The sequence below is a fragment of the Pogona vitticeps genome, chromosome 7 (assembly GCF_051106095.1).
Source record: "Pogona vitticeps strain Pit_001003342236 chromosome 7, PviZW2.1, whole genome shotgun sequence".
NCBI classification, from domain to species: Eukaryota; Metazoa; Chordata; class Lepidosauria; order Squamata; family Agamidae; genus Pogona; species Pogona vitticeps.
The window spans coordinates 31875243-31889881 of NC_135789.1; the positions used below are offsets into that span (position 1 = coordinate 31875243).

Consider the following 14639-nt stretch of genomic DNA (forward strand, 5'->3'; position numbering starts at 1 on the left):
TCAATGGAAACAAACTAGAACTACTTTATTTTTAAGCAACGTGTAATGAGGATGATGGCGGAGATCTCAAACACAAAAAGGGACAGGAGGAAATACCTTGCACTCAAGTTAAGGCTTCCGATGGGGTCTCCTTGACAGGGCGGAACCCGGATGCTTAAACTTCATTGCTTATTTTCACATATTTGCCCATCTCCCTGTCAGCGACTTGGACAAAGTCCCGGAAGGTTTGTTGTTCAGGAACCGTTGCAGGACGGACCGAGACGCACTTGAAGACTTTCCGTTGCGGGTCGTAGTTTCCCACGCACCGATGGACTCGGCCTCTGATGAGTCGTGGTAGCTCTCGATCCTGACGACGGAGGCAAATATATCAAAGGTTACAGCCTTTCCTTTTCTCAACCCTAAAGACGCTCCTTATAGCTCGGGGGTTCAGGCGTTTGGCTGTGGAGCCAGAAGTTAGGAGTTCGATTCCTCCCAGGGCCTCCTTGAAAGGGGCTGGACTCAATCATCCTTTGTGTCCCTTTCAGCTCTGCAGTTCTAAGATTAATATTATTCTGCACTGGAGAGCACTCTTAACACGATATATCTAACATAACTATGAGTCGCTAGTTATCAGTTGGCCAAAGAAAACTAGATTTCAAAAGAAGTGTAACCCCGATGAACGAAATTACTCTATTGGTGTAAGAAGTAACATCTTCCAATTATTTTCAAAGGCTTAAATGGGTATTTTAAGACCTTTGGGGGCATTTTCAGACGAATTTTCAACTTCTGTATCATTCACTTTTCAGTCCTAAGATTTGGTTTCCTTTTTAAAAAAAGTAATAGCATGTAATGAAAAATTACAGACTGGTGGCTTCTTCAGCATAGCATAATTTTAAATAAATATGGAAAACCCTTACGATCTCGTAGAATACGCATGACACGCTCTCCTTTCCGTCTCTCAGAAGGAAAGTCTTTGCACCGTATGATCCTGGAGTGACTGCAGAATCCAGAACACCTGCGTGGAAAGGGAGGGCGGAAAGATTGCAGACATAAAGGTATTTTTGAAATAAAGCATTCTTTCTAAAGGTCACTGTTGTTAAGAAGCGAGAAATGGGGTGGAAATCTCAAATGCCAGCTAGGAAGACCATCTGTCCTCTCCAGTTCGAGTTTAGTTTACTTTGAGGAAAATGTCCTTTATGAGAGAGAAACAAGGCCTTGACATTGTGAGTGTGTATGTGTGTGTACATGGACACAAAGACAAGTAGAGAAGGACTGCCTGATGGTTAGGAAAGATGTATATAATCCATCAAGTCCTTCAGATTATTAAAGCCGCTCATCCTGGTATTTTGGAGCTGGAAGAACTGGAGACATTTGTGGGAAAGTATGCAATGTTGTGCAGAAACAATCTGATGATTTTGCGAAAATACCATTCTCTCATTGGCTTTGCTAAGAACACCAGTTAGTATTTGCCTTTAGTTGTCATTAGGCAGCTGAATATAATGATTCCCTATCCTTGCTGGAGAGCACGATGCAAGTGGGGACTTTGACAGCTACTCTCCTGACAAGCCCACGGGTCGTATAATCACAGTCTTCCTCATTTAGGTGAAAAGAGTCTTCCTCGTTGCAGTATATATGTGAAGGTGTCTTGTATTTCTGTTCCACTTCTACCCATGTTCCTAAACCTGCCATCTCTCTTAACGCACACTGGAATGTGCAAATTTTCTGTTAGTGTGGGCCCTCTTTTCTCCTCTCCTTTGAGGATATATAAATGCCCTTCCCTCATGACAGGACTTAGCAAACTTAGGCATTCACACCTTGGCAGGTACGTAGTTCTCTATCAAAAGCCCACCCAACCCCAGGGATCCCGCTGGCTCCTTTTCTGGCTATTGGGTCAACCACCCTCTTAAAAGCAGTGTGACTGGCAATAATCTTAACAGGTCACCCTCTTCTCCCGTCCTTGGTAATGTTTGTAAAATCTCTATGAACACATGAACTGAAATGAAATTCTTTTTCCATTACAGCCATGCCCTAGAACTGCCCAGTATTCACAGAGCTGAGTTTGCTGACTAAAATATCAGGAGGGGAAAAAGCAGCAATTGTCTTAGGGATTCCTCTGTCCAGTGAATAATAACAACAGACACAGAATCTATTGTGCGCTCTGATACTTACCCAAAACCTCATACAACAGTGGGGTTTTGTCAGCGTACTGACTCCAGTGTTTCATGCTTTCGATGACGACAGAGATGATTCTGAGAGAACTGTCTTTTTCTTTCAGTTTGGCTTGATTTGCCAGGCTTTGCTTTCCCAGGGAGACAAATGAACAAGACCTCAAGTCAGTGTGAATTCAGGTGAGTAAACGTTACGGTATTTAATTCCCCCCCCCCTCCAAAAACATTTGGTTTTCTGCCACCCCAGACCAGGCTAACCGCTGATGACCCAGGACAGGCGGTGGGAAGGAAGACATTGCCCCCAAACACAGGAAAGCAATTTTCACATTATCCTTACGTCAGGGCAAAAGCGTGGGCTGGTGTGGGAACTTAAACTGGCTTAATCTAAATTTGCTCACTTGGCAGAAAGGAAAATAAGATCTTAATTTTTTTAAATTAAAAATCTGTACAAGATGGTTAAAAGTGGGGAAAGGACTAGTTCAGTCAAGGAAGTAATTTGATTTTGCTAAAGTCTTTAATGTCCAGAATTGTCTTAAGAAAAAAAACAAAACCCTGCAATGAATAAGTTAAAAGTGAGCAGCAAAAACAGCCAGTTTGTTGAGGAGGTGTGCGGGCCCTGCTTATTTTAAGAAAGAAAAGTTAACTATGCATTTGAATTTTACCTGGATCCTTTTGCCCTCTGGGCGAGTGGCTGTATGAACTTTTGGTTGGCACTGATTCTGTTTGAACGTATATATTGCACTTTGGCGGGGTGGGCCTCTTCTCGGCATGTTGTTCGATGCCGTTGGCTGTTGGACTGCTGTTGCATAGCTTTGTTCTGCCGCTCCTGTCTTGCTGCTGGGGGAGGCCCTTGGGTGACCAGCTAGTTTCTGTGGCATTGCTCCCTCAAAGCCACCCAAGTGGTTCTCAAACTGTGAAAGCTTTCTGTTTTCTTTTCCCTGCCCGAAAGCTGGGAAGTCTTGTTTTTTCCAAATGTTACGACCAGCAGCACTTTTCTCCTCTTGTCTGCATTGAAATACAGTAGTTTGTGTGAGTTTATGACCTGCAGTATATCAGCCTATAACAATATCCTTTGACCGTCGGATGGCACTCACTCCTAAATTTTTTGCGCTGCAGTGCCTCAGTTCTTTGGTCTATGAGCTGCCCTCCTGGCCTGTGTATTTAGTTTTCTCTGTAGGTGTAAAGACTTGAACACACCCACCCCTCCCTAAACAATGAAGTCCATTTTTTTTTCACCTTCCCTTTAATTCCACAAAGAACAAGACTATCTCTCTGTGACCTCTGTTTGCCATCATAGGCTGTTGGAGCAAAAGCAGGAAAATGTCTTGTGGCCCCTTAAGGGCCTTCCGGGGGCTTCAGCTTTCATGGAGAGCGGGCTGTTTTGCTAGATGACAGTGGGCAGCCGTCCATGAAAGTGTACGCCTAATAAACCCGCTCGTCTCGAGGGTTCTCGGTTTTAATTCTCCAATCATTTACTGCAAACAGCAATCCTGCTGAAAGGATGCTGAATTTAGGCCTTTTTCAGCCAAACTGGGAAGAGAGGCAAAAGTGACTGGTTTCACTGGGAAGAAACCACCAAAGAATCACAGCTCCTGGCACTAATGCAGGACATCCTGTGACGTCAAGTGTCACTGCAAAGGAAGACTTCTATTTGGCTCTGAGATCAATAAATATGGTGACCTCACTTGCAAAGAAACGTTGTTGTTGTTTAGTTGTTAAGTTGTGTCCGACTCTTCGTGACCCCATGGACCAGAGCATGATAGGCTCTCCTGTCTTCCACGGCCTCCCGGAGTTGGGTCAGATTCATGTTGGTCTCTTCAGTGACCCTGTCCAACCATCTCGTCCTCTGTCATCCCCTTCTCCTCTTGCCCTCGCTCTCTCCCAACATCAGGGTCTTTTCCAGGGAGTTTTCTCTTCTCATGAGATGGCCAGAGTATTGGAGCCTCAGCTTCAGGATCTGTCCTTCCAATGAGCACTCACCGGAAGGACACTGAAAGAAATGTACAAGGTAGGAAAAGCTACCAACCTCCAATTATTTAAGCTTCCTCCATGTGATATATTAGCAGAGTCTGGCGTGTTCTGGTGTCTTAAGAGAGAAGGTGGAATAGGATGATCTGCTGGGCTTTAAAAAGATGTAAGAATAGAGGCTGACATGAATTAATGAAGAAACATGGACCTTCAAAAACAGTAGGTGCCATTAGACAGGATTGGTTTCCATCACTTTTAGAAATTTGAATTATAATACATTTAAATTGGAGGAATGCAGCAGTGTAAAATCTATTGAAACAACTGGCTCAAAAGTTTTGTTTCCAACCCCACCATCCCTCTGCTTACGTACTCAGTGCTTTTTGTTCTCTGTAACTGGTCTGGTTCTGGATTTGCTGTTTCCCATCCAAAATCTTTAGAAGATGAAAGGATAAAGGAACGGTTAGTCAAAAATCTAGGATTTTGGTTATATTTAATGTGTGTCTAGCGAAAGGCAAATAACTGTCTTCAGTGATGTGATACTGTTTTTTTTACCCCAGGCCAGGAACGTCCTATGCTCACACTTCCTCAACATTGAAGGATCAAACTATACATCACAGATAGCACCATCACTAGAAGCTAAAAAAAAAATTGTGTTCCAGAGATGTGATTCTGATAGAACAGGGGAAGGCAGTGTCACTGGATTCAGGGCCCCAATTCTTGGCTAGAAAGAGCTGGTAAAAAGCAAAAAAACAGGAAATGGCCAGCCTTGCACTTCTGATTACTATTTGAAGGGGGTTTATGCCTGAAAATAACCACCCTTAAGCAAGTAAAACAGATTTTTCCCCAATTCGGGTTGTAAAATAAGATGGGAGGACAGAAAACTGGGGTGTGGAGATGGAATAAGAGTGTGGTAGAGAAGATCACGGCTGGCAGGCACCCCTGCATGTTCTATGCTGCAACATTCGGTTTGAGATCCTGTTTGTAAATGTTAATAAAAAACATAAGTCAAATACATAAAGGGCATAGCTTTTTTTTATGGATGCCGCTTATACATGAATGCCTGGAGCCACGTTATGTGGATGGGGGTCACTCACTTTCCCCCACATCCCTCCTGTGGCATTTAAAGGCAACCTTTAAGATGAAACATGAAGCTCTACATACTCACCAAAGAGCTTTCTGTTCAAATATCACTCTCAGGAAGGATGTGGCGCTGAGAATTCCTCATATAGTTTACCCATCTCAGTGCCAGGAAATTGGGAATATATTGCTTCTGAAGTGGTGAATAGCCACGGCTAGATTTAGCCTCTCTTAATGTAATTGTTTTTTTAACCAGTATGATCTATTAGTTTCCTGTATCTGGGTAAGTACCATGCATGGTACAAGCTGGGGGAAAAGCACTGGGTGAGCAAGCTTTTATAGTAGTTGCACATTGAAGCATTAACTCTTTTCCAAAGACAGTGTTTTAAAAGCAGAACACAATTGAAAGGTGGAAGTTTCTTCGCTAAGTTTTGCCCCCTCCCCTGGAACGAGCCACAAAGAGGATTAATTATTATTACAATAATTAATCCTGGCAGAACTTTGCATAGTAGCCTTTTCGGACTTATCAGAGATGACAGATATCGTTTGTACGAAGGCGCACTAGAAATGTTCCTTCCTGTAACCCACGAGCCGGGAATGTCAACTGCATGAGAAAGCGCAGAGTTACACTGCATTAAAATGCCAACCTTCTCCTTAATCCATAAAGACAAGAATGTAAATCCTGCCACGGGCAGAAAGTTCTATTGTTAACTAAATTAATTTTAAACTCAGAGGAATTATTTTTGCCACTCACTGTATTTCTGGAAACGTGCAAGTACAATAGGTCAGAATGAATGGCAAGTTTGATTTATGTGTCCTGCTAAAGAAATACAGATAGATAAGGTGGGGGGGCAGCAAAATCATGTCATCTGCTTACCTGCCAGCATGGCAGAAAAATCAGAATTATCTGCTGGGTGGCCAATACCTGGTTCATTTTGAGGGGGGTTTGAAGTGAGGGGCTGCCGGTTCCTTTTTTTCTGATTGAACAGCGGGACAGGTAGACAGCCTGAAAATGGGAGGTTGCAACATGAATGTGTGGTTAGTCAACTGGGAAGTTACAACAATCATCTATAGTTGATAAACGGGAAAAACATTAATAGAACATGTGCATTCTTCTAATTTGCAACAAATGTGAGAGTCAAACAACAACAGAAAAAAGAATAAAGGAAAATATAACTTCCTGTTGTTCCAGGAACCTACAATCTGCTTTTCATGGATGGGGCAGCAGGTATATAAATGGAGAGAGAACGAAAAGGAGAGACGCATTCATTAATTGATGTACAGTAGGACGTCCATATCTGCAGTATCCCCGCAGATGATGAAAAACACAGATTGTAGCAAACACTAGTATAATAACAAACACTATACAGTACTGTACACATAGTCTCTGTCTCCCTCTAGTGGCCAGTTCTGCTAACTTAATCATTAGAAAGAGATTTTGGGGATTTTTCTTTTAAGACTTTAAATATTTCCTGGTTGTGCATATGTGAATCAGTGGATACTACGAAATACCCCTTTATAGTGCAAAATACAACCCAATACAAAACTTTTTGCAGAAAATTCATTTTTTTAAAAAAAAAATCCGGTTTCAAATAAATAAATAATTGAGTATTATTCAAATATACCAGGCACAGTCAATCAGAATTATAAAAACGTCGACTGCTTCTATAGAACAGATACAAGCTTTGACCAAAAACCTCAGTATATATCTGTTAAATATCAGCAGTGTATGTCTGCTGTTCAGAATACTGCTGTTTTTTTAGTAGCTCTGATGGTGTGATCTGTGAAATCTGCAACTAATGATCGCACTGTGTGAAATTCCGTGTTGTTGTTATTTGCATCGCAAATTCAGCATCGATGAAATACAGATACCTGCAGTACTACGAGCGGAGCTGTCTGCGAAATTCCTCTTCATCTTTTTTTTCTCCCCAATACCTGTCGAAACACAGTCCATACAATAAACTTGAGTCTACTGAGTCCACCCGTCTTGCTTCTTGAGATCAGGCACCCCATCCATGCCACCCTCGGGTGGGGGGTGGGGAGACAACAAATCCCACCACCCCCTAACAGTTAGGCATGCTATCTGGGGCAAATGGGAGTTGTAGTCCCTCTGGAGCATGGTCGCTGGGGGAAAGGTAGATTTATACAAAAAATTAGCATGCTTTTTAAGACAGTTATTTAGATTGTGCTGAGGGATGTAAACAATACATATGCAAAACTAGCAAATCACACACTACACAATGTACGGGAAATGTTCTGCTTGTCAAGCAAATCCTGTTAGGTTCTATGGAAATACAGAAAATATTTATGTAATATACTTTTAAAAAAATGAAATCCTAAATGCATGAAATTTTAAAAGGCAGATCTATCAGGGACAAAATATATTGAATAGAATACGGGATCTTCTTTCCAAAATGAAAATGGCAAAATGTATGTTCTTTTTCTTTTTATTGGAAATGTGTTTTATTAAAGGAAATAGTGGGAGAAATAACACGTTATTCCCTTAAAACAATAGTTTCCAGTTGACACCTTTGTCTAATATACAAAGACTGCTCATGATCTGAAATGGAGAACTCTATGATAGTGTTCAACCATGTTTAAAATATTTAGAATATTAAAAATTTTAACACATTAAAAAAAACCCTGTGTGTTGCATAGTCTTTATGGTGCCACAAGGCTTTTGTCTTCTTTTTTTATTTATTTATTTATTTATTTTTTTGCCTAATTGGCTTGCACAGATTAACGTGGCTGCCTCTTCTAAAAGTACAGGCATCTTCTGTGTGTGTTTTAAAATATAATCTGTTATGTATATATTAGGATCTTTTTAAAAAAAGAAAAAAAATCAAAATATTTGATTCACTGAAGTCTGAAATACGGCTCTTCATAGACTGTTTTGGAGTGATTTAATACGATATCTCTTTAACACTTTTAAAAATATTGTAATAACTGATTATTTAGCTTTTAACTTTGTTTCTTTGAACACTTTTATGCCACCTTGGGTCCTTTAGGAGGAAGGCGGCATATAAACATTTTAAACAAACAAACAAACAAACAAACAAACAAACAAACAAACAAACAAATAAATAAATAAATAAATAAATAAATAAATAAATAAATAAATAAATAAATAAATAAATAAAGCCTGCTAAAAACACACACTTGTTACTACTTTTATTGCTCTTTGGCTTTATGGCTGCTTTTGCTTTGGATTTTTATACCCAAAGTGTTTCCATGTACAGTATTTCAACTGGTATTGTCTTTGACTTTAAAAAAATCTGTTATACCCAGTGTAAACCTTGCTGTCCAGTGGCTTAATAGTCTAATTAATCAAAGAGTTAATTAAATTAGAGCCTAAATCCATGCTCGTGAGGCAGGAAAAGCCTCTGTCCCATTCATTATTAGGATGAGGTGGAAGGAAAAGGGCGGGAAAAATGCTTAAATCTCTTCACCTCAGGACAGAGAGAGGAGGGGGGGCTGAAGAATGCCTAAAGAATGCCTTATTATTATATATTATTTTTTATTATTATCAAGAGGAGGGGACCTCAGAAAGGGGGGTGTTGTCTTGTGGTTGTTGGCCTTTTGTGCATTTTTATTTCTGTGAGGGAAAATTAAGTCAAGGACTATTTTTTCCTTCTGCCTCCTTCGTTTGAACCCAAAAATTTTAGGATGAGGAAAGGCTGGTTTTACCACCTGCAGAATCAAGAGAAAGGCTTTAAAAAGGCAATATATTTTGGGGGGGGAATATTAAAAATCAGAGTTTTCCTCCACCGTCGACTGGCCCTGGGGAGCTTCCCTCAAAATGGCGCCCTCAGACTCCCCATCTAAAGGACTCCAGTTTTAACAGGTTTCATTTTATTTCTTCCACTTTTCTAGATGAGTTTAACTATAAAAATTGGCTTAATTCTTGACCCAGCACTTTCATTCACTCCACTGATCATACTTGTGAGGAATTCCCTTCATTTTTTAAAAAAAATTGTTTCTGTGAAGAAACAGTATTTTATTTCCTTTATTCCCCCCTTTTTTGCACCCGGTGGAAAATTAAAATCAAAGCAGTTCTGAGGGAGAGAAAAATAAGCTTCCAATTGTGAATATGAATATATATATATATATATATATATATATATATATATATATATATATATATATATATATATATATAGTAATTATTTTATGGGCTCATATCGGCACATGTTGTTATTACATCATCATCATCATCATCATCATCATCATCATCATCATCATCATCATCATCATCATCATCATTATTATTATTATTATTATTATTATTATTATTATTATTATTATTATTATTATTATTATTATTATTATTATTATTATTATTATTTCCCCTACTTTTTCCCCTATTATTATTATTGCTGCTCCTCCTCCTAGTATTAGGTGAGTAAAATGACTAGATAGGCGGGGTATAAATACAATAAATAAATAAATAAATAAATAAATAAATAAAAGATAAACAGTAGAAGTAACAATAGTAACAATATAGTAATAATAATGATGATCTCTGAAATAGCACGCTCAGAGCTGCAAAAAACAGCAATATTAGGAATAATATACACATTTCATCAATATTTAATTGATATTTAGGTTTGTTATATAATACCGGTCAACGCGTTTATGATTTTGTCTGGTTTAGTTTCATATTTTTGGACCTTTTTATAATGATTGTAACGTGTTCGAAGATTTCAGAGGTCATTCATGACTCCTGGCTCCCAGTTTGGTCACCTATAAAGCCAGCAATCCTCTATCAACGCCCCCCTGAACCTAACGAGACTATATTTATTCCTTTATGTAAGGAGATCTTAACTTTTCTCCTCAAAATAAGATTTTTTAAAGCATCTTCCAAAGTGAGCTGGCTTTTGAACGAAAAGCAGACCGTGATAGAAGCCAAGGGAGTGGGCCAGAATGCGGCCATTTTGTCAAATGCGTTTAATTAAATGCAATTAGTAATGTGTTTGACAAAATGGCAGAAATAAATACAGAAGGGCCCTAGAACGGAGGTTCGAAGTTTGTTGCAACACCTTGGTAGCAAGTGGCAAAACAAAATTGAAGTTTACAACAATAAACTCCAAGCACGAGTTTATTTACAGAAGGACTGCTGTGCGGATGTTATTTGCAAACTACTTTTGTGCATATTACGTGAAAAACACATTGAGAAATGGCCATTTTTGTGAGGCGGGGCTTTGAAAAACCTGTGCACACAAAATGAATTTAAAGATTTTTTTTAGATTTTTGTTTTAACATGGAACCTGATATTTATGAATGAATATATGCAAAAATGATGCAGATTGGAAATACAGTGGAAACCCTGTATTTGCGGGGGATTGGCTCCAGACCCCTCTGCGGATGCCGAAAAACGCAGATTATAGCAAAAACTATACATAGCATTGCACCTCTCATAGCCAGTTTTAGTAACTTCATCTTTAGGAATATATATTTCTAGGAATTTGCTTTTAATATTTTTAATATTTTCAGACTGTGGATAAGTGAATCAGTGGATAATGATCCTGTGGATAATGTGGTCTTAATGTTAAGTGTTACATGCATCTCTTTTTGTGTGGGAGGAAGGAATGGTAATTGAAAAATTTTAAATGGGAGAGAACGGTTGCAATTCGAAATTAGATGATTATTAAATTAATGAAGGAAATGGGCTTTCTTTGCACAACCAGTTCAATTTTGATCCCCTTTATTTTTTCTTTTTTTCCAGAGCCTGTCGGGATAGTAGGAGTTAAATACATTCTCGCCTCCTCTAAGAATGAGAAAGCTCTTCTCAGCGGCTTTTGTCCAGAACTGTGTTTGGTATTGCAACATGTCCGGCTTGCTTCTTCCTGCGGGCGATCTTCCCCTCCCGTGTCAAACAAGGTAAATCCGTCAAAAATGATGGGCTGCCCCTCATCTAGCTTTCTGGAAAGCATTACTGGCATTTCAGGCAGACCTATGGGCCCAGGAGAGGCGCTCAAGACCCACAGAACACGGCATACGCTTTGCAAAAAGCACAGTTTTCTCCTGGCAGTTTTGCAATTGTTTTGATTTCCTTTGCATGAGCAGCTCGTTAATTAATAGCCTTGGGAAATGAGGGCAAAGGACAGCACGAGCAGTACTTTGGTAGGAAATACAACTTATCTGACTGACTTAATACCTTATCCAGCACGGTTATATTTCTACAGACTTGGGGAAGGAGAGAAAAGGTGGTGGTAATAAAATCAAAATAAACAGCATCTCTTGAGGTTAATGCACTGAGTGAGATAAACTGCAGGGCTGGACATGATGACTCCTTAAAACTCTCACTCTCCAGTTTTGTATCTTCCTGTAAACCCGTGAGCACACAGGTGGGTTTTTCTTTGCTGGATGCTGTAGAAATCCTTATCGAAGGAACACAAATCTTTGTAAGCATTCACTCTTTGTTGAGAGTGGGGGAAAGATGGTCTTTATTTTGCAACCCTACAGGATGATGGAAAATAGCAAATGACAGGTAATTGATTGGGGATGCACAGGGTGTCCCATACCCCACTTTTGATGAGTTTCTGGATGCTGGATGGAGGACGAACAGAGAGACGCCAATAACAGCCAGGACCTCATTCATTTCAGCCTCTTGGATGTGGCAAGTCAGTGTAAAAACCTTGTTATGTTCACAGCCTGAAATGTTGCTTTTTGAGGATACCCAGAATCCCCCAGTTATGCTAGCAGGGGGATTCTGGGAATCAGAGTACATAGCAATGTAATTGAGCCACGCTCTGGTTATGCTCGGTGTTCCTACCTGTTTTCCCTCCATGGTTTTGTTTTGGAAGCATATGAAAATAACTAGTTACAGTACTTGGAATTAACTTTCCCTCCCCTTCTATCTTGGAATTATTTCCCTCCCTTCATTCATAAAGGAATAACTTAGAAGTTGTTGTTTGCATAAGGATGTTGTAAACCACCCAGAGAGGGCTTTTGAACCATACAACTATATAAGTTGAAACCACCACAACTCCATTGCATGACAATCGAAACTTCATTAAGGATAATTTATTTCCTTTTGTGGCAACAATGACCTTAAGTGTAGCTGATGGCCATGCTTGTTGTAGGATTCTGGGAGTTATAACTCCAAAAAGTAACTTTCCATTTGTTAAAAAAAATTCTTTCCATTCCTCCTTTGAAATGAGGAGCCTTCCTCTCGCCTTGAACCCTGGCCATAACAAACTGAAAGTCCCTCACAGCTTATTTCTATATATGATTATCTAAATATAGTCTTTTAAAAAAAGAAAGGCTGGTCTCGTGGAGGGTGGAGAGTTTATAGAGGAACACCCACATTTGTAGAGGGAGGAAAAAAAATCATCTCGGGAAATGTTTATATCTTCATTATCTTCCAGTCCCAATAGACCAAGTAAAGATCTGTCGGGATCAAAACAAGCCAGCTGAAACTTCTGTCCGGTCCTTCCTTCTTATGCCTCTCCTCTTTTCTCCGGGATCTGTTGCTGCAGGTATTGAGAGCCGCTCCGGAGAAATGACTTCCTCTCACTTTGCAGAAGAAGCTCCTGTCCGCAGGGTTGCACTCTTCGGGGGGACCCACGGCAATGAGCTCTCGGGGGTCTTCCTGGTCAAACACTGGCAACAGGAGGGTGAGCCCGAGATTCGGAGACCAGGGCTGCAGACAAAACCGTTCATGGCTAACCCAAGAGCTGTGGAGAAATGTTGCCGATACATCGACTGTGACCTCAATCGGGTGTTCGAGACGGAAAATCTGGGGTGAGCCGAAGTGGTGTGTGATTTTTTGGGGGTGGGTGGGTGGGGTGTCTCTTGTTGGGGATCAGAGTGCATTTGCAAACTCTGGGCAGTGGCTCACCTTCTGTTGCCTCCGGAAAAGGGAGCTACAAAAATGGGAAGAGGCTTTTAAAGGTGCCACATGTGTTCTGATTTTCGCCGACACCTAACATAAGTACAACCCCACTGGAAGCTTTTGAATTTTAGTTCTGTTAATTGCTGAGCCTAAACTATGGAAACGTAGAAGAAGCAGAAGGTGAGGGACTAACGACACCTCGCGCTCTCACTTGTGGAAAAGAAATACTGCAGAGTGCCTTCAGATGTAGGAATGGTACACTAGCAGCCACACTGGCTGGGAGTTTTTGAGCCCTGTGGTCCCTAAATACACCTTTTTCTGGCCTCTGAATGATCTGAGGGAGGAAACTTTTAAGTTAAAATCCAAGGTTCCACAGCTTTGATTCAAGTAGGATGTGAAGGTAAACCTATAAAGATATTCTTGAACATTTTTTGCAGTAGAGTCACACACTGTGATTAGGAAAGTATTAAGGGTCAGAAAAGCGTGCCTGGCGTTTTATTCGGTGTTGTCAAGCCAGAGGTGACTTAAAGCCACTCCGGTAAGGCTTCCAAGGCAAGTAAGAGATCTAAGGAGTGGCTTTTATCAGTTCCACACCCCGGGGAGCTTCCACGGCTGCATGGAGATTCGAACCCAGGCCTCCTGAGTCCTAGGCCGTCATTCTGTGTACTAAACCATAATGGGCATTCCACTTGGAATTTACATCCGTTGAAGAATATCAATTCCAGGGAAAATAAGCTACGGCACAAAAGCAGAGTATGAATCAGTGCTTCGTTTACCGCAGAGCTTGTGAACAGTTCCTGTTTTTGGACTACATCCCCCAGAATCCCCCATGCTGGGTTAGGAATTCTGGAACCAGTCATCCCAAAGAGTAATTTTTCCAAGTCTTGTAGGTGTATGAAATTAAAAAGTAATGCTTTTAATCGTGAGCTCTCCAGTCCATTTGTTTTTCACCAGAGAAATGACATTGTTTTAATGTGTTTGTTTGTCTATCTTCGATACCGCCCATCTGGCTATTAGGCCACTCTAGACACTTTACATATGAAACCTATTTATATATGTTTTGTGTTCTAACCGACAGAAAGCCACTGGCAGAAAATACTCCATACGAAGTGCAAAGGGCTCAAGAAATAAACAGCATATTTGGCCCGAAAGGTAGCCGGGACGCTTACGACCTCATCTTTGATTTGCACAATACGACAGCCAACATGGGCGGCACTCTCATCCTGGAGAGTTCCAGGGATGATTTTACCATTCAGATGTGCTCTTATATTAAGGTAAATAGTTCAAATCCCAAATGAAGCGCAGTATTGTAGATAGAGGCCGTGGGATCAGCAGCAAAGTCTCCAGAGAGGGTTCAAAAAGAGAAATATTTGCCCACACCCCCATAATGGAGGTGTGTGTGGGGGGGAAATGCTTCTTTAAAAAGTGGAATGGAGAATAATTAACAGTATCGCTTAGTCTCTGTGGCCGGCATCTTCAGAGGACAAGAGTCAGAACTCTGTGCTCTGGTGCAGTTTGTAGGATAGTATCACAGCCTGTGTGGCTCACTTCCTGCCTGTAAGTGTGAGAAGTTTTGAAATTCAACTTTGGGAACTCTTCCATGGGATCAA

The 14639-nt window shown here is 40.5% G+C and overlaps 2 protein-coding genes across 7 annotated transcripts in view; one reads left to right on the forward strand and one right to left on the reverse strand.

The window, feature by feature from the left end:
- The window catches only part of SPATA22 (spermatogenesis associated 22), a 15489-nt gene continuing 850 nt past the window's right edge, over positions 1-14639 (reverse strand). Inside the window, exons 3-10 of the mRNA XM_020809030.3 lie at positions 7065-7127; positions 6070-6198; positions 4486-4546; positions 4174-4269; positions 2810-3152; positions 2149-2278; positions 897-994; positions 1-346 (exon numbers count right to left, since the gene is read on the reverse strand). Of these exons, the coding sequence (XP_020664689.3) occupies positions 155-346; positions 897-994; positions 2149-2278; positions 2810-3152; positions 4174-4269; positions 4486-4546; positions 6070-6198; positions 7065-7127 (1112 nt within the window). The 3' untranslated portion in view covers positions 1-154. The remainder of the gene's footprint in view (positions 347-896; positions 995-2148; positions 2279-2809; positions 3153-4173; positions 4270-4485; positions 4547-6069; positions 6199-7064; positions 7128-14639) is intronic.
- ASPA (aspartoacylase) overlaps positions 246-14639 on the forward strand; it is an 18707-nt gene continuing 4313 nt past the window's right edge. For 2 of the 6 annotated variants that reach the window (XM_072978626.2, XM_078379159.1), the window contains exons 1-6: positions 246-373; positions 942-1034; positions 2255-2327; positions 10918-11072; positions 12674-12938; positions 14108-14303. In XM_072978626.2, coding sequence (XP_072834727.2) covers positions 12697-12938; positions 14108-14303 — 438 coding nt within the window. In that variant the 5' untranslated portion in view covers positions 246-373; positions 942-1034; positions 2255-2327; positions 10918-11072; positions 12674-12696. Of the gene's footprint in view, positions 374-941; positions 1035-2254; positions 2328-10917; positions 11073-11178; positions 11816-12673; positions 12939-14107; positions 14304-14639 lie in introns of those variants that run through there. The other 4 variants (XM_072978623.2, XM_072978624.2, XM_020809036.3 and 1 more) reach the window with 3 other exon arrangements.